General features: G+C 33.2%; 2 protein-coding genes across 2 annotated transcripts; both read left to right on the top strand.

Annotated features, from left to right (window-relative positions):
• The first annotated feature begins 6 nt into the window (after positions 1 to 6).
• On the top strand, positions 7 to 9968 carry LOTGIDRAFT_184532 (hypothetical protein). The gene is made up of 9 exons (XM_009068308.1): positions 7 to 80; positions 1695 to 1885; positions 2158 to 2286; positions 3659 to 3758; positions 5087 to 5199; positions 5374 to 5581; positions 6659 to 6864; positions 8883 to 9080; positions 9539 to 9968. Exons 1-9 carry the CDS (start codon positions 62 to 64, stop codon positions 9668 to 9670), a joined length of 1296 nt encoding a protein of 431 aa, XP_009066556.1. The 5' UTR covers positions 7 to 61; the 3' UTR covers positions 9671 to 9968.
• A 5033-nt stretch (positions 9969 to 15001) lies between these two features.
• On the top strand, positions 15002 to 22174 carry LOTGIDRAFT_155782 (hypothetical protein; the record flags this gene model as incomplete). Its single annotated transcript, XM_009068307.1, has 3 exons — positions 15002 to 17020; positions 17962 to 18052; positions 22143 to 22174. 3 exons carry the CDS (start codon positions 15002 to 15004, stop codon positions 22172 to 22174), a joined length of 2142 nt encoding a protein of 713 aa, XP_009066555.1.
• Between the last annotated feature and the right edge of the window lie 1458 nt (positions 22175 to 23632).

The raw sequence follows: 23632 nt of genomic DNA, 5'->3' as shown, positions 1-23632 counted from the left end.
TAGTCAATTCTCACACGTAGAAGGAATAAACCACAGTGATCAAATTTACTCAACTGACATCATGCCTTCATATAAAGTTGGTACGTTGTTTATATGATATAGATTACATTTATTGAGAGATGACATTGCATCATTGTTAAGTTAGTACGAGTGTCAGTAGGCTTGTACAGTGTCACGTAGGCTTGTATACCGCCGGTGTCGATACTAACAAACTCGCTGTAAAACCAAAAGACAATAGGCAACTTCTTGGAACTGCTTTTGAGTCGGGTTAAAACTAATTTTTTTTATTATTAGGCTTCGAGTAGGCCAGCCATCATGAACCGTAGATCAGAGTCAGAGATTTTTAATGTTGAGAAGAAATCCAGCCAAAACAAAAGTAAAAGGCACTGACTAGGGCCTAGTCGGATAATACATCATTGATCCTTGAACATTATGTGTTTCGTAGTTCTAAGCTGGGGATGGGTCCAATTTATTTATTTACTAATTCGTATTTTCACAAATATATATGTGTACAGGTCATGTAAAAAAAATCCTGGAGATTTGTCTTGAAAAATCTTGAGATTGGGGTGAAATGTCAGGCAATTTTTGCTACGGGCATAAATTCATGAATTTTAAGCTATGAATTGCTTTTATTTTTAACTTTAAAAAACTCTTAAGCAACGCAAATTTATTATATATCATAGGTCTACATGACACAGTAAAAATCAACAAATCTATATAGGCTAAGCCTACAAAATAACTCTAGAAATAGTGTCTGACATTTCAAATATTGGGGCCAAAAACGTTAATGTTGTCATTCTTCATTGACTGAATCTGAAATAATGTCAAGTTGAAATAATGTTTGAAAACAAGGATGCAAGAATCATCCCAACCCTCTAATTTAAATGGTAGGCCTACATGTAATACCAGTATTTAAAAATCAGTACATTTGTAAATAGACCGACTGACTTTTACTGTTACTTTGTTACTTTTTCGTTACTTTTTCCTAAGATGTAATCTATGCCTTCTAAATAAATCTCCAGTCTGATTTACAGAGAATAAAAGAAAAATAATTGATAAATGTGTGAATTTATATGTGTGTATTTTTTCAAATATAACTGTCACATAATTAATGTGATGCCTCAATACACCCTTAATACTACAGGAAATAAATCAACATTTTAGCAGATATAGGCCTAGCTGTTTATTGTAGATGTTAAATTATTTGATATAAGTCTTTCAAAAAAAAAAAAAAAAACCAATGTCAAAGACCAATTAGATCTTTTCTTATGATAACCTATTTTGCTCAGATCTTTGGAGTACATTATGTTAGTCTGCAATGTCTCACTCCATTGGGATTGTCAAATTTGAATATTGCCATTATAGCCATTATTTGAATAAATATGTATATGTATGTATACACTTCACTTACTAACTGGTCAACTATAAAGTGTAACATCAAAAGTAAATTTAACTAATCGGCTGTTAATCATACATTTTTCTAAATGTCATTCTAAAAATTAACTGAGGACTGTTCAATCCAGTTGTTATCTGATAAGAATTTGCAAAAAGCTGCATGAAACCAGATGATTCTAGTTATAAAGTGTAACATCAAAAGTAAATATATAATTTAACTTATCGGCTGTTAATCATAAGTTTTTCTAAATGTCATTCTGATCTAAAAAATATAAATTTTAATATAAATTGTTTTCCAGCCGATATCAGTCTTGCAGAATGGGGGCGTAAAGCCATTGAAATAGCTGAAAATGAAATGCCAGGGTTGATGAGCATGAGAAGAAAGTATGGTCCTTCCAAACCATTGAAAGGTGCTAGAATAGCTGGCTGTCTTCACATGACTGTCCAAACAGCTGTATTAATTGAAACACTCACTGAACTTGGTGCTGAGGTAATTTTTTTTTTTTGGGTAATTGAACTGTTGACATCAATTCATATTCAAATCAAAGGATTTGTACTGTGAGCTTCTAAAAATGATTAAGAAATATTAATAGAATAACTAAACCCATACTTAAATGATTATTTCACAGATAGAACTTATACATATATCTTCCTGCAGAGAAGAGTTTGCATAGATATACACAAAATGAATGCATGATATATGCTATATTGATGATACTGTTATATTAATATTCTTATCACATAGTTGTTTGAATGTTGTAGGTTCAATGGTCAAGTTGTAATATTTTCTCTACACAAGATCATGCTGCTGCAGCTATTGCCAAGACCGGTGTGCCAGTGTATGCATGGAAGGGTGAGACGGATGAAGAATATATTTGGTGTATTGAACAGGTTTGTTTAATTAGTGTAAATTCCTCTGACACATAAATTGACACATGACAATAGGACAGTCACGAAGACCTGTATCTTGACATTTGACTCAAATCTTGAGTAAAATTTCAGTGTACCTAACGACAACATTATCACGGCGCATTACAAACAGGATTTATATCTTAGCAGTTTGACCAATTATTTTTATACGCCCACATGACTTTGTTAAAAAGTGTTGAAATTTGTTAAAAATTTTTCGTGAGCAGGATTGAAGCTACAGTTTTCAACCGATTCTGATGAAACTTGGTGTGATCATTGGAATTGATAAGATCTCGGAGAAGTTCTAACTTAATACATTTTTGATGAACGGTTTTTGAGTTATTGCCCTTGACTTTGTTAAAATGTGTTGAAATTTGTTAGTTTGTGAGCAGGAATGACGCTACAGTTTTCAACCGATTCTGATGAAACTTGGTGTAATCATTGGAATTGATAAGATCTCGGACAAGTTCTAACTTGACGCATTTTCAATGAACGGTTTTTGAGTTATTGCCCTTGACTTTGTAAAATCGCGTCAAAATTTGTTAAAAATAGTTCGTGAGCAGGATTGAAGCTAGTTTTCAACCGATTCTGATGAAACTTGGTGTGATCATTGGAATTGATAAGATCTCGGACAAGTTCTAACTTGACGCATTTTCGATGAAATGTTTTTGAGTTAATGCCATTAACTTACGAAAAACGCGTTAAAATTTGTTTGTGAGCACAATAGAAGCTACAGTTTTCAACAGATTCTGATGAAACTTGGTGTGATCATTGGAATTGATAAGATCTCGGACAAGTTCTAACAAAAGATATTTTTGATGAACCTTTTTTGAGTTATTGCCCTTGACTTTGTAAACACGCGTCAAAAGTTGTTTTTTGCCCTTGATTAGAGCTGTGTGATTTAATTGTTTGTTGTATTTGTGTTATTGATATTGATCTTAATAAATTTTGTGGAATTATTCAGCATGAATAATTTCTTCAATATGAGAAAATTCGTACTTTAGTCACTAAAGACTGTTTTATTTTTTTCTGACAGCTGCCAGTGGGCGTATGTTACCTTGCAACGCAAGCTATCTTATTGTCTGCAAGACTTCAGTGTCGCCACCCAATCAGATTATTTTCCTTTCAAGTGCATGTGAATATCAACATAGTGGAAAATGCCTGAATGAAGATTTTTGTCTCTTTGTGTGTCTGCAGCCCGTTGGTGAAACCTGTGACAAGACTTAAGTCACGGACCAGGACAAAATTGCTCAGTCAAGGAGTGCCTTGATTGTTCCAGGTTATAATGTATGTGACCTTTAATTATTTGGGATTTGATTATTCCATCCTTAGTGTAATATATTTTTTATTTCAGACTATATATTTTGCTGATAAAAAACCATTAAATATGATTTTAGATGATGGTGGTGATTTAACAAACTTAATTCATAGTAAATATACTGACATTTTACCAGGTAAATCTATCACATATTGCTATTTTTACATCTTTTCTCTGACTTCAGTATATTGATATATCTAGAATCTGAGTGATATCTTTATTTGTTAACAGTCCAAAAAGTTCACAACTACAACCAATGAAATGAGTAACAAATTCAAAATCTTAATAGAATAAAGTCAGGTGGTGACATTTTGGTCACAATTCTTTCAATAATGGTGTCTTTAAGGTCACACTTTTTATACGCCCACATGAATATGTGGTCGTATATTGTCGTCGCCCCGGTCCATCGGTCCGTCCGTCAACATTTCTTGTGAGCACTATAGAGACTACAGTTTTTATCTGATTTTGATAAAACTTAGTGTGATGCTTTAGATTGATAAGATCTCAGTCAAGTTCGAATTTGACATATTTTCGATGAACGGTTTTTGAGTTATTGCCCTTTACTTAGAACGCCTTGAAATTTGTTAAAAATTGTTCGTGAGCAGGATTGAAGATACAGTTTTCATCCGATTCTGATGAAACTTGGTATGATCATTGGAATTCATAAGATCTCGGACAAGTTCTAACTTGACGCATTTTCGATGAAGGGTTTTTGAGTTATCGCCCTTGACTTTGTTAAAACGCGTCGAAATTTGTTAAAAATAGTTTGTGAGCAGGATTGAAGCTATAGTTTTCAACCGATTCTGATGAAACTTGGTGTAATGATTGGAATTGATAAGATCTCGGACAAGTTCTAACTTGATGCATTTTCGATGAACGGTTTTTGAGTTATTGCCCTTGACTATGTAAAAACACGTCAAAATTTGTTAAAAACAGTTTGTGAACAGGATTGAAGATACAGTTTTCAATCGACTCTGATGAAACTTGGTGTGATCATTGGAATTGATAAGATCTCGGACAAGTTCTAACTTGACGCATTTCTGATGAACACTTTTTGAGTTAATGCCATTAACTTACGAAAATCGCTTCAAAATTTGTTTTTTGCCCTTGATTAGAGCTGTGTGATTTAATTGTTTGTTGTATTTGGGTTATTGATATTGATTTTAAAAAATTTTGTGGAATTATTCAGCATAATTAATTTCTTCAATATGAAAAAATTCGTACTTTAGTCACTAAAGACTGTTTTATTATTTCTGACAGCTGCCAGTGGGCGTATGTTATCTTGCAACGCAAGCTATCTTTTATTCTCAAAAGGTCTTAATGTTAGGATATCCTTAAAACAGTGTTTGAAGTTAATACCCTAGGACATGGTTTCAAGAAAATGCAGCTAGGTTGGTTGGACTGTTCTATATGCAGCTATTATTTAAGTAAATATTTGAAGTTGTTTATACTTCATGGTTTCAGGAATCAAGGGTCTTTCAGAAGAAACTACAACCGGTGTACATAATCTTTATAAAATGATGAAAGACGGCAAATTGAAAATGCCAGCATTCAATGTCAATGATTCAGTTACAAAGGTAGTATTGTCAATTGCACAAAATTTTAACTCTTTAAGAAAGCTAAGAGTATTATTCAAATAGAGCAAATGATAGGGATTTCCACATTTATTACTAGTTCCAAGAAGTATGAATGTATTCAAATAATTGACAATGTCACATATTTTTGTGAATAAATGATATTTTTGATTTCAGAGTAAATTTGATAATTTATATGGTTGTCGTGAATCTCTAGTTGATGGTATTAAAAGAGCTACTGATGTTATGTTGGCTGGTAAAGTAGCATTGGTAGCAGGATATGGTGATGTTGGCAAAGGTTGTGCTCAAGCCTTGAGAGCTTTTGGTGCACGAGTTATTGTTGCAGAAATCGATCCTATCAACGCACTTCAGGCAGCTATGGAAGGTTTGTTTTTCATTTGGTCGTATATTGTCTTTGCCCTTGTCCGTCGGTCCGTCCGTCAACATTTCTTGTGAGCACTATAGAGACTACAGTTTTTATCTGATTTTGATAAAACTTAGTGTGGTGCTTTAGATTGATAAAATCTCGGTCAAGTTCGAATTTGACATATTTTCGATGAATGGTTTTTGAGATATTGCCCTTGACTTAGAACGCCTTGAAATTTGTTAAAAATTGTTCGTGAGCAGGATTGAAGCTACAGTTTTTTTATCTGATTCTGATGAAACTTGGTGTGATATTTGGAACTCGGACAAGTTTTAACTTGACGCATTTTCGATGAACGGTTTTTGAGTGATTGCCCTTGACTTTGTTGAAACACGTCAAAATTTGTTAAAAATAGTTTGTGAGCAGGATTGAAGCTACAGTTTTCAACCGACTCTGATGAAACTTGGTGTGATCATTGGAATTGATAAGATATCGGACAAGTTACAACTTGATGCAATTTTGATGAACGGTTTTCGAGTTATTGCCCTTGAATTGTAAAAACGCTTCAAAATTTGTTCGTGAGCACAATAGAAGCTACAGTTATCAACCAATTCTGATGAAACTTGGTGTGATCATTGGAATTCATGAGATCTCGGACAAGTTCTAACTTGAGATATTTTTGATTTGATTTTAACAAATTTTGTGGAATTACTCAGCATAAATAACTGGCATATATATATATGTAATTGAATTCAAACTAATAAAATTTCTTCAAAGTGAAAAAAATTCATACTTTAGTCACTAAAGACTGTTTTATCATTTCTGACAGCTGCCAGTAGGCGTATGTTACCTTGCCTCGCAAGCTATTTTTTTAATATCTCTCCAAAACATTTGCAAAATGGTCAAAATAAAATAATTGATAATAGTGAGTAGCAAAACATTTTACTTTGTCTCAGCTGTAAATAGGTGTAGATATTTTGAGAATGATCCTTCTTGACCCAAGAATCAGCAGGTTGTTCTTTACTTTTGATGGATATTGTTTTCAGATGATAAAGAGCTTCATTTCTTAAGCTTAAAATGTGTGATTATTGATTGTAGGTTATGAAGTTTCTACAGTTGATGAAGCAGTAAAGGAAGCTCGTATTTATGTCACAGCTACTGGCTGCTCAGGAATATTAAGACCTGAACATTTTCAACAGATGTTAGAAGATTCTGTTGTTTGTAATATTGGTCATTTTGATTGTGAAATTGATGTTAAATGGTTGAATGAAAACTCCAGTAAGAAGGAACAAATCAAACCTCAGGTAATACTTTCACCGTGGCCTCGGAATGTATTGATCTTCAAAATGGATAGTCATTGCATGCGATGAATTGAAACAAAAACACTGTTAGCAAGGGTGTAGAATATGTACTCTTTCAACAGATGTCACTTAACATACATAAGAGATGAAAAAAAAATAATATCTATTTATTTATTTAAAGATTGTGCAATATAAACTAATAATATATTCTAAGCGAAAGTAATATATTTAAAATACTTTTTATCACATGATGTGATAATGTATATTGATGAGATCTTGGTTAAGTTCGAAGTTGGGGGAGTTTTCGACGAACTGTTTTTGAGTTGTTGCCCCTGACCTAGGAAAAACGCCTCAAAATTTGTTTGTGAACACAATAGAGACTACAATCTTAAGATGATTTTAATGAAATTTGGTGATCATTTTTTATACGCCCACATAAATATGTGGTCGTATTTTATCGTCGCGTCGGTCCGTCCTTCAACATTTCTTGTGAGCACTATAGAGACTACAGTTTTTATCTGATTTTGATAAAACTTGGTGTGATGCTTTAGATTGATAAGATCTCGGTCAAGTTCAAATTTGACATATTTTCAATGAACGGTTTTTGATTTATTGCCCTTGACTTTGTTAAAACGCGACGAAATTTGTTAAAAATAGTTCGTGAGCAGGATTGAAGCTACAGTTTTCAACCGATTGTGATAAAACTTGGTGTGATCATTGGAATTGATAAGATCTCGGACAAGTTCTAACAAGAGATATTTTTGATGAACATTTTTTGAGTTATTGCCCTTGACTTTGTAAACACACGTCAAAAGTTGTTTTTTGCCCTTGATTAGAGCTGTGTGATTTAATTGTTTGTTGTATTTGGGTTATTGATATTGATTTTAAAAAATTTTGTGGAATTATTCAGCATAAATAATTTCTTCAATATGAGAAAATTCGTACTTTAGTCACTAAAGACTGGTTTTATTATTTCTGACAGCTGCCAATGGGCGTATGTTATCTTGCAACGCAAGCTATTTTATTGATTTTTATTGATGAGATTTTGGACAAGTTCGAATTTGATAGTTCGATGAACAGACTTTGAGTTATTGACCTTGACTAAGGAAAAATGCATCAAAATTTGTTTGTGATCATGTAAATTGATGCGATAATTTGATGTATTTGGGTTATTGATACTGATTTTAAAAAATTTGGGTGGAATTTCTCAGCATAAATAGCTGGCAGTAAATATATATATCATTGAATTCAAACTAATAAAATTTCCTCAATATTAGAAAATTCATACTTTATTCACTAAAGATTGTTTTATCATTTCTGACAGCTGCCAGTGGGCATATGTTACCTTGCCTGTCAAGTTATCTTAATGAGATATTGCCCTTGACTTAGAAAAAACGTGTCAAAATTTGTTTGTGAACACAATAGAGACTACAGTTTCAACTGATATTAATGAAATTTGGTGTGATCATTTATTGATGAGATCTTGGACAAGTTTGAACTTGATGATTTTTCGATGAATGGTTTTTGAGTTATAATTCTTGACTTAGATAAAATGCTTCAAAATTTGTTCATGAGTACAATAGAGACTACAGATTTCATGTGATTTTTATGAAATGTGGTATGATGATTTGTATTGATGAATGAAATGAAATGAATGGAGTTTTACTTTACGTCTTTTTATTTATAATGATGAGCTCTTGGTCAAGTTTTAATTTTTCAACGATTTCACTCTGAACAATTTTTTGTCCTTGATATTAGAGCTGTATAATTTAATAATTTGATGTTTTTGATATAGATTTTAAAACATTTTGTGGAATTACTCAGCATAAATAATTGGCAGTAAATATATACATTTTTGAATTCAATCTAATAAAATTTCTTCAATAAGAGAAAATTTGTACTTTAGTACTTAAGACTTGTTATCATTTCTGACAGGTGCCAGTGAGCGTATGTTACCTTGCCTTGCAAGCTATCTTTTACTGATTTGACAAGCCTCTGATAACAAACTTGATTTCTTTTAGGTTGACAGGTATACTCTCAAGAGTTCAGGAAGACATATCATTTTACTAGCAGAGGGAAGATTGGTCAATCTTGGATGTGCTCATGGTCACCCTAGTTTTGTTATGAGCAATTCATTCTGTAACCAAGTATTAGCTCAAATTGAACTCTGGACCAAACCAGGACAATATGAAGTTGGTGTACATTTGTTGCCCAAAATTGTAAGTAACCACTAATATTTTGTTGCGTACATAATGCAATCTGCAACATTGCATATTTTGTTAACATTATTTTGAAACATCCACATGGTGTCACGCAGGTCCCGGCAAACTATTTTAGTCATTACCCTTGACTGATTAGAAAGGTGTCAGTGTATATAAAAGTTTAATGGAATTTAAATAAAAATATATTGGTTATTTTGTGTTAATAATTTGATAAAATTGACTGTACAGGATTTTGAGGGTAAATTATTTGTAAATTTATAAAGATATTTATTCATTCAAAGGTTTTGATCATGCAATTAAAGTCCTAAATAAATTTGTTTTAGTACAGTAACTTAAAACTCTGCATATATTTATATATAAATTGCAGGCTTATGTGGCTAGAGTTGAAAATTCCATTCAATAACATTTATAATGTTTTTGGTGTGGTTTCTTTTATTCCTTATTCTCCATTTTAGCTGGATGAAGAAGTTGCTCATCAACATTTGGAGCATCTTGGTGTGAAATTAACCAAATTATCAGAAGAACAAGCTAAATATCTTGGTCTCCCACAAAATGGTCCCTTCAAGCCCAACATCTATCGTTATTAAAAAAAATATTGTATGCTAGATCATTTGAGAGATAATTTTGTTTAAATAAGTATTCATTAGAGAAAATCCAGTTTCGTGGAAGCAACGTTGAAAATAGTTAGACTAAATAAGACTTAAGAATCAATTTTCTTTCATTGTGAGTTACTTCCCATGTGCTATCATTGTTTTGTTATGTATCTGTAAATTATGTATTGCATTATATGATATGCTATAATGTAATAAATTTTTAAGATTTAATAATTTGTTAAATATAACGTCAAAATGCACAAGGAATATAATAAATTAATACCAAACCAAGAGTTTCAACACAATTTAATGTTAATACCAAACCAAGAGTTTCAACACAATTTAATGTGTCATCTAAAGAAATAAAGACTGGCAAACCAGAGGAAAGGTAATAATAGATCCAAAAAATTAAACAAAATTCTGTGCTGATTATGAGATGGAGAAGGGTGGGATATAACAGGTGATCACGATTCAGTTTTGTAAGACTGTGGTTGATTCTGACGCTTTCACGATTTCTTTTGTTATTTTTGGGTAAATTTCTAGCAATGCTAGATTTTTTTGTCTCCGGATCTGGTGATGAGACTTTGAAGTATTCTGTTATAAATGATGTTTCATGGTACCGATAGAGATTTGGGCGGTGGGGATGGACTACACCTTTTGTATCTGTCTCCTCTACAGGATTTCAGGATAGTGCCAGAGGTGTGAAGTAATTTGGACGGGCAGTTTGTCATAAAAGCTGGTAGGTCCTTTTAATGGAATGCCAGTTCTAGACCTGGGTAGATATGATTTTTGTATGCCCACTTGGAATGGGGGGACTTGTATTACTGTCACCCATTTCCGTCTGTCCATCTGCAATAGCACTCAAGAAGGCATAATTCTTGACTGATTTCCACGAAACTTAGTATGATTGTTTGTAATCACCCAAGGATGAAACCTATTGAAAATCAGAAAAATCGAAAAATATTTAGTATGAGTTATTGCCCTTGTTCTAAAAAACGCGTTCAAGTTTTAGCCTGTAAGGCTGAGTTCACATAGAAGTACAAGTCAAGCAACCTAATTTCGTGGTAACCTATTTTTCGTGGATTTCCGGAAAAGATAATAATTTACATGTGCGACCTCGCGTGACCTCCGCATTTACTTGTTTTGATAAACATGGGTTTTCTGTACAATATCAGCTAGTAGAATGAATTCAGTAGTTTCAAGCAAGGTAAAATGTATTAATGTGTACTTTGACATAAACAAAAGGGCGGATTTCACTTAATACCAAACGTCACCGTTTTTTATTTGCCGAATTTCCTTATAATCCCTAGCTGTAATCGGAATTCCAGGTGTCGTCTGCTAGAATGTAGTCCAACGAATGAAGTCAGTGATCAACTAGCGGATTCCGTGTCAGCAGAAAATTTCTATGGAACATAAAGTGGACCACATTCTTATGTTTCAGTGAGTTTAGCAATAAATCACGCTACGTATCTTATTTTGTCAGTCACTATTTTTTTTTTAAAATCGTGGTTCTTTGAAGGAGTTGTCACTAATTATAATGAATTGATATTAAAGATAAATACTAAGAGAAGTTAATTATACCACCCGGTATCCATACAACGTGTTTTTCTAGACTTATTTATAGATCAAACATTGTACACGAAAATAGGTGACGCATTCTGCCGCCGTTGCCGAGTTGGTTGCTCATAAAATATGGGTCAAGGTGAGGGATTCATAAAGAAAATCGAAATAAACCAATTTTAATTATACTGTAGAATATCTGAAGAAACATCTAAGACATAAAAAAAAAATTCGTTTTTTTAACTCTGACGAAATTTATATCCACGAAAATAGGTTACACCACTGTACCTAAAAATCGAACAAGGTAATTTCATAATACCTGGTCACATAAGAAGACACTAATCGAAAACGAAGTATACCTGCGTATAGTGTAGTATAGTGAGAATCGTGCTTGTTCGATTTTCAACTAGTGTATCCAACCACGGCTAGTAGGCTTGTAAATATTATTCAGCATCGCCTCAAAAAGTTAAAAAAGTGTATGACCGAAGGTTGAATCTCGGAGTAATGACGCGTTGATTGATCGTTAGCATTACGAGGCGAGGCGATGTTCCTCCAGTCAGTCATAACTCCAAAGTTGAATATATCAAACTGGTAACTGTCCTGCCAAATATATTTATTTAAAATCAAAGCTGACCAGTGGGTGTATATTACCTTGCCTGGCAAGCTATCTTAATGGATTTTCAGCATTGTTGTCACGATCTTAATTATCGGTATGATTGGGAGGGTATTGCCATTGGAGGTGAAGACAGCCTCGGAGTGGTTGAATGACTTCATCTGTGAGGTTTTCTAAGCTGCATATGAAATTGGATTTTCCATCAAAGATGGATGACGGCTTTGTTTTGGACAAGATGGTTGAAATCGGCATGGATATATTTGTCGGTATGGGTGGGTTTCTTAAGGTCACTGGTCATCATTTTGTCATGACAACTTTAAATATTGAGAACAAGGAACGGAATTCTAGACTCATGTTTATACGCCCACGTGAAATGGGGGGCTATATTGCCGTCCGTCGGTCGGTCCGTACGTTTACGTACAATTGCTCGTAAACACTCTACAAGACACAATTCTTGGTGGATTTTGACAAAACTTGGAATGAGTGTTGGGAATCACCCAAGGATGAACCCTACTGAAAATCAGAAGAATCGAAAAATATTTAGTATAAGCTATTGCCCTTGTTCTTGAAAACGCGTTCAATATTTAGCTCGTAAACACGGACAGTTCTTGGTGGATTTTAACGGAAATTGGCACGAGTGTTCGTAATCACCCAAGGATAAACTCTATTGAAAATCAGAAGAATCGAAAAATATTTAATATGAGTTATTGTCCTTGTTCTTGAAAACGCGTTCAATTTTTAGCTTGTAAACACTCTAGAAGGGACAATTCTTGACGGATTTTGACGAAACTTAGTGTGATTGTTCCTAACCACCCAAGGATGAACCCTAAAACGTCTTCAAATTTAGCTCTAAAACACTAAAAGGCATGATTGTTGCTGGATTTTGACAATACTTGGTTTTATTATTCAGTCCCGAGCTAAAGATTGAATATCTGCCTTCTGGAGTGTTCACGAGCTAAAAATTGAACACGTTTTCAAGAACAAGGGCAATAACTCATACTCAATATTATTCAGTATCGCCCAAAGAGTTCAAAAGAAGTGTATGACTGAAGGTTGTATATTTCATACTGGTGATAAATATTTTTATTAAAAATCAAAGCTGCCAATGGGCGTATATTACCTTGCCTGGCAAGCTATCTTTTAAGGAAAAGAAGAAAGTGGACTGAAAAATGCTAGAAACAGCTACGATATAGATTTACATCAACCGGACATCAAAATCGAGTTGGCCATTATATAGGGTAACAAGTAAAACGACGTTCTCTCTGAACACAAATTGGCATAAACTCTGAAAAACCATGAATCGATAACCTTCTTTTAAAGGAACACTACCTCTTTAAGGATGATCAAAATTTGAATTTTTTAGTCTTAGCTAAAATCAACATAATAAATCCATAAAACTATGTAACTATTCACAAAATTAAAGATAATCTTTGGTCAACGCCAATAATAAGACCATTATTTAAGAATTTGATGCATCAACCATTTAAGTAACTCTCACTGATCAACTCTTTTTTTGGAAAATGCAACAAAACTATTTATCTCATCGTGCGATAAAGTCAGGCTCGTGCCTACAGGAGAGCAATGCCCATTTATTTCTTTGTCCGATTATGTAACTTAAAATCGGCTTTGCTTTTACTTTAGTTAACTCATCGTGTGATAAAGTGCTAAAATCGACTTTGATTCAACATTTGGGTATCAAAGCCGAGTTATGTCAAGGTACTTAATTTTTCTTTAGATAAGCCCATCAGTAATACTAGTATTGTTCACGGCTCAACCTTCAAATATTGAAATCGGAGCTGTATGTTGAAAGTGAAATTCCTATAGTTTGAAGTATAGCGATTTTTGAAATTTTTTATATTAATTTTGAAGACTATTCATATACATTAAGGATTCAAATCAAATGAAGTAGGAAACAAAATCAAAGAATGAGATAGTTATTATAGTGTAAACAATAGTTAAAAATGGTTATGATTAAAATAATGAAAGAATGAAAATTCTAATCTAAAAAGCAAAAACTTGTTAAAACAAATCTAAAAATGTATATATATATATATATTTCATCGATCATTATTCCGATGTTGAAGCCTTTTGGTCTATTACTAACTCCACAGTCTCTACTTTTGACCTAGACCAGCGATAGTGTATCTCTTATAAAACCTTATATTCTTAATAATAAAGCGTATACTGAATTTGAGATTTGAAAAAGATAAAATTAATTATGGTAACATTTGATATAAAAAGTAAAATTATGGTCAGATTTGATTCAAAAGTAAATACAGCTATGGATTTGGAAAAATGCTTTACAGTGGCTATCATGGTATGATACCGGCTCAAAAAAGTGGTCTGTGTCTGTTATGAAAAGTTGTCCGAGTATGTTATGTAAAGTGGTCCGAGTTGTCTTGTACATGCACAAGCACCTGTCAATCTCGGCAGGTGCGCGTACGTTAATATAAGTTATTAAGTAATTGCTCGAGCAACAATTCCAAATTTTCCAATTCTTGAAAATGCCATTTTTACCAATGTTATTCATGTCTTCACAAAACATACAACATTAGGTGTAATTTCGATTTGTTTACAATTGGTCCCTTTGTTGTTTGACCTAATTTAGCTCGTTACGGTCTAATTATCCTATGCATTGTGGGATTGTGCTCAAACAGATGTTCCAACATGGCGGAATCTGAGAGATTTGTGTAGGGAATTCCGCGAGTTTCATAGTATTAATCAGAAGAAAATAGTTTATGATCTACGTTTTCTTCTTTAACAAATTCCGATTTAAAAGTCTACCCAGTTACTGTTCATTACAACTAGTGCATACAGAAATACTGCAAGCCTAATACTTGACGATGAAATGGAAAAAATAGAACAATGGAAGTAATTTTCCACTGTCACTGGTGTGATTCAGGCCAAGTATTTAATGAAGGGATTCCCCAATGTTTTCTGTGTGTAATGAGTAGTGATATTAAAATTTGAAAACTAGATATAGTAATATTATGTGTGTCGCTGGTTCTTGAACTATTTTGAGAGTTGAATGAGGAAAGTTATGAATTAAAAAAGACTTTTTCTATGATCTATTTATACTTTGAACTGAACAGACATATAAATTTATTGAAGCAAAAATTGTGATAGGACTGCTTTGCTGATAACATTACACAATGCCAAGCAGGGTAGTTTGTTTTGTGTGTGGCAATATAGGTGCTGATTTGCCTCTTAATATTAAACAAAAGGATAAAGGACCTTACTTTCCGTTCCTAGAACAACATGAACCACCTAAAGGCTCTCGATTACCTGGTGCTGATGGTATTGTGGATAGTTGTAAAGTTTGTTATTCATTTTTGAGACAACAATGGGACTCTTATGAAAGAAATAAAACTCCAGCTATAAAGCGATTATATTGGTTAAAACGATCAGATAATGGTCATTTTACAGGAGCTGAGATGAAGTTCCAAGGAGAGTACATGGCTCAAGTCATGGGTCTACAGTATCAAACAAATGATGGTTATGAACCAGTCAGCCCTGAGGATGCCTCTTATTCAAGAGATGGATTACCAAGATCTCAACTGCCTCATCAATCACAGCCGTCCAGATCAAAAGTGTACAAGGATGTCCCATCTAACAATCCTGATGGAGCTTTAGATTTATCAGTCACGAACAAACCATCTGAAACTAGACCAAATTCGTCCAAAGGTTCTTTAAGCCAAAAAGATGTTTTTGTTTGCTTTACATGTGCTCTTGACAGTCAACTCTCAAACTGCAAGATTGTATCTGCCATCAAACATGCTGCTAATGAACCTTATTTTCCATTTTTAGAAACTTTAGCGCCCCCTCGAGGATCTACACCTCTTAATCACCAGGGTGTCACAAGGGTATGTAATGGTTGTTTTGAATCATTAGTTACTCAATGGCTATCATATGAACGAGCTGGTACTCCTTTAAGTGCAAGACTTTATAAAATGAAAGAAAACTATATTGGACTTTCTTCTTCACTCACTACAGAAATGTCAAGAAAAGATAAAACAAGTGGAACAGAAATATGTTATTTATGTGGTCAGCCCTGGCCATGTGCTTCTGTTAAACCCTTATTTATATCTGGAAGTAAAAATCAAATGTTTTTTCCGTTTATCAGAGAATTAAGGCGACCTCAAGGTGCAAGACCTTTGAATCCAGATGGATCTGTTTTATGCTGCACAAATTGCCACACAAATTTACAAACTCAGTGGCAACATTATGAATTGGAGCAACTACCACCGTTAAAAAGAAGATACTCTTTGCTCCCAATAAATGGAAGAGATGCCGTCCATGAGCCTCCAAATAATGACCGCCCAAATGTAGAAGATGGTGAATCTAGCAACTCTAAAAGTTCATTGAAAAGTTCAGATGTCACTCAACCTTTGAATATCCACATTAGTAAAAGTCCTCAAACTGCTGTATCAGGGGGAAACCATGGTTTGTTAGCTATTGCTGCTCAACCATCACGTTCACTGGATACGGGTGGACAAACAACCTGCACTTCGTCACCAAGTAAGCTAGACAGGCAACAATCTGGAGCTCAGCAACCAACTAATACCATACCCCACCCTTTACAACAGGCCAGTTCCTTACCTAAGAAAGTATGTTTTATTTGCGGTGAGAAGTCTTTGATAACCAAAGCTCATATGCTGTGCTCTTATCCCACCCGTCATGAAGCCAAATCACACAATAGTATTGTCTTGCCTTTTTTCCCATTTTTAGCAAACCGGGATAATGCACCAAATTCAGATCCGATGACAGATGATGGAACAGTTATATCCTGTACTTATTGCTTCCATAGCTTACTCATGCAATGGAAAGAATATGAAGAATCAAACAATCCAACTGATCAAAATCGATGGCTACGCAAATATAGCGTTTCAGATTTTGTCTGTTATGTTTGTGGCAAGTCAGTGGAAAAATGTAAAGTCAGAACTTTAGAAGTGATAAAGTTTCCTTTCCTTAAAGAACACAAGGCACCTCCATATTCTCTAATAATTGATAATGGTGAAGGAATTGCTTCCTGTGATACATGTTATTATAGTCTGATGCATCAGAATGCAGAATATGAAAGAATGGGTGTACCTGTTGAATTACGTAAATACAATTGGATGCAACAACCACCAAATATTGAGGAGATATCATATGATGGCTGTGATCAACAGGTAATTTTTTCTATCCAGCTTCATTTTTTTTTAGAATTAAACCAATTCCTTCTAGTTTCTAAGTTATCAAGGAAGTAGTTATTTGCAAGTTGAAAATTACAATTTGGATGTGGTACTGTAATATAAGTAATTAGTGTTTTAATTAGCAACAATTACCCTGGCTCTATTATTATATTACAAGAATTACTTACCTTTATTAGTACACTTCTAGGACGGATTTGATAGTTTAAATTTCCAATATAGCAGTACTAGCCTTTTTTGCATGAGTGTATGCAATGAAAAGAAATAAATATGATATATATTTAAGATGGCTTTTCACATTGTTAAGAGTAAAATCAAGAAAACTATATTATTATTGGTGTTCAAAATGAGTGACCCAATTGTTTTCTTAATCATAAGAAATGTATGTTTACATCACCAAATGATATAGAGCTCTATTTACTGGCCCTATTTTTTTTATTTTGTATTATGAGCAAAATCTATTTGTAAGGAGATATGGAAAGTTAAAACTGATTTAAATTAGTTTATTATAGGCCTATTTTTGCAAAATGAAATTGAAAAATAATCTGTCCTGTTGCTGGAGATAATAAACGGAGCACAAAATACTTTAGTAGCAGTTGGATATGGTTAAGAGTTGTAACCAATCATAAATGTACATGGCTTTACAGAGTGGATAGTAATTAGAAATTGATTGTCTATGGCAGTCACTGGTCAGAAAATTTGTCTACATTCTCTTCGACTGGTATTTTTCCAGATCATTAGAACACATCTACTTTAGATTTAATGAGTATTAGCCGTCCAATAATTGAATATATATTATATATAAATGAATTAGGAACCCCAAAAGAAAGGTGTGTTAAAATGACATTAAAACAAAAACTGTAGACGATAGGTATATATTATTTAGGAAAGTATTGTTGATAAACTTTTTGTTTTTACAGATGAGAACTGAAGAAGTAGTTATTTGTCATGATATGGAAGAGAAATCTAACAGCTCATCATATTTAAATCGTAAACAGCAAGAGAGAGAAGGTGAGTTTACATCATTTATTTATCACAAACTTTTCTCTATTATAATATTAGACAACTCTATAATACTACTGTCATCAATGTACAAAATATTGTTATAGTATAAACAATGGCATTAGATACATTACAACATGCTTCAAAGACTCTGTATGTTAGGGTAAGTCAAGCCAACTCAGTTTTGATTTCTATCTTTATCATGTTCACATATTTTCCCCACGCACTGGAACTTTTTTGTGGTGTTTAGAATTGTTACTCCTGTTCGGTTTCTTAAGTTTGTGCAGTAATGTTACCAGTTTCATTACTTTTTCTAAACAAGAGTTATCTACCTTACACTGTTATGATAATGTATTGAAATATTTCATGGCATGAAATGATGAAAATCACATAATATTTATAAGAATCGTCTGGAAGCAAGAAAGTGTTCTAAATCACAACTTAAAGGGAGCGTAAAGAGGTTTTCTAAATTTTTTATGTGTATGGAGACAATAATATCATCAATTTGAACCATTCCACGTCTGTAGTTCTAACAATTTAAGTGTTTTATGATGTCATCCCTGCAAAGGTTTTGTGTGATACAAGTAAATTTTGCGGGGGTGACATCACAAAGTGGAATTGCAGGAACCAGGAAAATTGGAATGGTGCAAATTGATGCTATCTGTGTTCCCAAAACGCATGAAGAATTTAGAAAACCTCTTTACAATCTCTTTAATCAGCAATCCAACACAGAAAATATTTTTGTTGTCAAATGTATCAGATTGACAGTTATGTTTGGATTTTGACATGGAATTTTGGTACTATGCTCATGCATATTAATGAGATCTAAGATGACTCTAATGGTATTGCCCTTGACTTAGTATTTGTATGTATAATATTCAGATCTCCAAGTGTAATTATCACTGTTTACCGTACCAACATTCCTCCAAAATGTCTAGCCTTAACAATAGTGAACACTGCTTTAGCCCTGTGTACGATCAGTGTCTTTTGTTGAATAGTAACTTGTTATCTTTCAACCACCCTAATCTCTAAATTGGCTTGCGAAAAACAATATTGATGAGAACTTAGATGAATGTGATTTTTGGATAATTGCATTGTAAGTTATTGCCCTACCAGAAGCACTGGCCAAGGTCACAAGAAGAAAACATACTTCTTTTACATCAATTTTGAAATGCTTCTATAAATGTTCTGCACTGTGTGCATAGAGAAATTACCACAATGTAAATTATGAAAAGACTGAAATAATGCTTACAAATAATCAAAAACAATTAATGCTATTGTTTCAGAGAGTTAATGGAATGCGGTCTGATTTGTTATAGACAAGTAAATTACTTGAATTTTTGTTTCTCTTAAAAGCAGTAAAAGTGTAGTGAAAATAATTGGAAATTGATCTTGAAGTTCCTTTCAATATTGTTCGGCAATCAGAGAAGCATTTTTGGCAATGGAATCATAGGTTGCAACAAAGAGTATGATTTGATTGTCATATTTAGACCACTAGGTACAAAGGTTTTCAATTGGTCAATCCAGATACTCTCTCTCTGCAATCACTTAGTTTTAGGTTTATCAGCAGGTAATAGGAACTTTTTTTTATTGGAAGACAAGAAAATCTTCAATGGAATGATTGGGTAGGTTGAAATGATACGCTATTGGTTATTTCTTTTGTTATGAAGTATATCGAAAGATGGCCACTAAAACAATTATGCATTTTGGGTTTCACCAATATATTGCACATCGCATTTTTTACAAGTAATTAGGTAAATTTATCTATACAAGAGAGAACGTCTGACATCTCAGATATTTTTCTGCTTTTCTTATTTTAAATATGATGAGAAGAACGTACATATTTGCAAGTACGACACCTAGAACCTCCATATGGTATAGAGCCAAAGCCATTAGGAGGTGGGGTGGGGGGATATTATTTTGCTTTTGAATCTCTAAAATAGTGTCATTCTTAATTTTGCGCAAAAAAAAAAATCTTGAAAAACCTCTTTCTCTCAATTTACTGAAAACCAGATCACATGCCGAATCAAAATCTTTCTAGTGCATATTCTGTTAAATCTTAGAATTTACGATTTAAGTACGCCAGAAAATGTGTGCTTCAGATGAAAGTTTTGAACTACAGTTTTTTTAGTGGTCACTTATTGGTTCAATGCTTTTTATACGACCACATTTGTATTGGCGTCGCCTGTGTCCGTCGGTTGGTCTGTCCGCCTGTTAACATTTCTTGTATATTAATGAAATCTCGGACAAGTTCGCAATTGGTAATAATCGGTTGAACGGTTTCAGAGTTATTGCCTTTGACTTAGTAAAATCGCATCAAATTTGGCTTGTAGGCAAGATAGAGACTACAGTTCTTTTACGCCCACATTATTGTCGTCACCCATGTCCGTCCGTCCGTCTGTCCACAATTGGCTTGTGAACGCGATAGAGACTACAGTTTTCATCTAATTCGAATGAAATTTGGTGTGATCATTTATATTGATGAGATCTTGGACAAGTTCGATAACCACGATTTTTCGATGGACTGTTTTGAGTTATTGCTCTTGACTTAGCCAAACGCGTCAATATTGGCTTGTGAACGCGATAGAGACTACAGTTTTCATCTGATTTGAATGAAATTTGGTGTGATCATTTATATTGATGAGATATTCACGATTTTTCGATGAATGGTTTTTGAGCTATTGCCCTTGATTTATGAAAAACGTGTCAAAATTTGTTTGTGAACACAATAGAGAGTACAGTTTTCATCTGATTTAAATGAAATTTGGTATGATCATTTATAATGATGAGATCTTAGTCTAAATTGAATTTGACAATTTTTCGATCAACAGAAATTGAGTTATTGCCCATGACTTAGTAAAAACTCATCAAAATTTGTTGGCGATAGAGGTGACAGTTTATGTCAGAATTTTATTAAATAATGTGTGTTAGTTTAAATCAACAACATCTTGCACAAATTAGATTTTTGGTATGATTTGACACAGATAGGTGACTTCCCTTGATATACTGAAAATGTATGAGGATGTGGGCGTATCTTGCTAGGCAACCACTTGTTATCTGATCTTGATGAAACTCGGCATGCATATATATATTGATAAGATCTCAGACAAGTTTGAAATTGGTAATAATCAGTTGAATGGTTTGAGAGTTATTGCCCTTGACTTAGTAAAAACGCATCAAATTTGCCTTGTAGGCACGAAAGAGACTACTGTTTTTATCCCATCTTCATGAAACTTGGTTTGCATGTAATGTATTGATGAAATCTCAATCAAGTTTGAAATTGGTAATAATCAGATGAATTGTTTCAGAGTTATTGCCCTTGACTAAGTAAAAACGCGTCAAATTTGCCTTGTAGGCATGATAGAGACTACAGTTTTTATCTGATCTTCATGAAACTTGGTATGCATGTATGTATTGATGAAATCTCAGTCAAGTTCGAGATTGGTAATAATCGAATGAATTGTTTCAGAGTTATTGCCCATGACTTAGAAAAACGTGACAAATTTGCCTTGTAGGCATGACAGAGACTACAGTTTTTATCTGATCTTGGTATGCATGTATATATTGATGGGATCTCAGTCATGTTCGAAATTGGCTTGGTAATAATCGAATGAATGGTTTCAGAGTTATTGCCCTTGACTTTTTAAAAACATGTCAAATATGGCTTGTAGACACGATAGAGACTACAGGTTTTGTCTGATCTTGATGAAACTTCGCATGCATGTATATATTGATGAGATCTCAGTCAAGTTCGAAATAGGTATTATCGGATGAATCATTTCAGAGTTATTGCCCTTGACGTTTGTAATAATCGGATGAACAGTTTCAGTCCTTGTGTGTACAGCGATGAGACATTGTTTGAATTTTATGTTATCTTGATGAACTGTTTCAGATTTTTGCCTTGACTTAAAGATGATTTTAAGATTATTTGAAAATTCATTATTAAGCCACTAAGGATTTTGTTATTATTTCTGGTAATGGGTGTATGTTACCTTGCCTGGCAAGCTATCTTTTTATTCTTTCAATATAGTACAAATATGGGTTGTGCTTTAAGGCTTGTAAAATATTCCTGAGAAAAATGGATTGATTTATTCATTAGGTATTAGAGACTGCAGAGTAGTGACATGGTAATAATTGTGAAAATAAATAAATCTATAGATTTTTGTTAGGTGACAGATGGTGATAATATTTCTATTTATAAATTATTATTTATTTACATTCCACTATAAGCACTTTTCACATTAGTGTGACAAGAAACCTTTGTTCACATGGCATATGTTTTTTTTGTTATGTTATGACCAATTATCTTAAAGATATTGACCTTTTACTTAAGCAAAATACTTCAAAATAAGCTGCCATATGCATTTTTTTTTTTAATTTTCTACTGACTTTGCCAGAATAGGCTGTAGAATATGCAATTGAATTTTAAGATACCACAAAAAAAAAAAAAAGTGTGAGATGGCATATGTATCATTACTGGCTATATTGGGATATCGCAATGATTATGATGGCTATTGGAAGAGAAGTCTCCTTTATCATCAAAGTTTCAAGAAATTTTTATATCTGTATAATCGTGGATAATAACAAAATGTTATTACTAGTAATTTTTTGTTGATTGATTGACTAACTGCTATATTCAAGAATGCATCTTGTATTTCTCGTTTCTTCTTTATTTGGTTGGATGATTGTATGTCTGAACATGCTTGTTAAGTATGCCTGGTATTATAAAGTATTGATGCAAGACCAAGCTATAGGATACCGATTTTTGGTAGAACATCATGGTGCAAATTGAAGTTTCTTTTTCTAAAAAGGAAATATTTGTCTAAATGTGTTGCTATTTTACCTGATAGAGGTCAATGTGCGTCACTTCTTGAAATTAAGATCGGATATTTGATTCTAAGCAAATCAAAGCAAATATATAATGGAATGTGCGTTCTCAGCTCTCTTGGCAATTTTAAATCCATCATGGCATATCTGCACTTCTTAAATTGGAGATTTTAATGGCATACATGGCTTGGAAAACAATCATGCATTGGGATTGAAAATACTATTTGTCCTGAACCACAGCTTATAATCAAAAAGGGACAGTGGTTCTATCATCTAACAAATATTCTTTTTGCACACTGCTGCTGCATGAAACTTTCTATCTCTATTAGCCCAGTAGTGTATTATAGTATAAACTGAACTTTAATGATTCGAATTAGACATTGCTTATGGTATTGAAAAGATATGAATTAGTCATGATCACGATATTGTATTCAGGATATTCTTTATATTAAGGAAATAAAAGATTTTAATTGATATCTATTTTAAGCATCATATTTCTTGCTTTTCCCTTTTTTGATATCCCATAAATAAAAACTTGCATTGTATCAAGTGCTGTATATAGTTGAAGGCTCCTATGGTGTTAATTAACCACTAAGAAGCAAATGATCAATTTAACAAGCTTGAATTATTTGGTATGTGTATGGTGAATGGCAGTTAGGTTATAGTGGTAATGAGACATGGTATACATGATTAATGTTAGTGTTATTATACTCTTATTTTGATCAATACATTGGGTAGGAAATAAGACTATAAGATCAGGAC

Source organism: Lottia gigantea, assembly GCF_000327385.1.
Source record: "Lottia gigantea unplaced genomic scaffold LOTGIsca_9, whole genome shotgun sequence".
NCBI classification, from domain to species: domain Eukaryota; kingdom Metazoa; phylum Mollusca; class Gastropoda; family Lottiidae; genus Lottia; species Lottia gigantea.
This window is presented reverse-complemented; position numbering and strand designations above follow the sequence as displayed.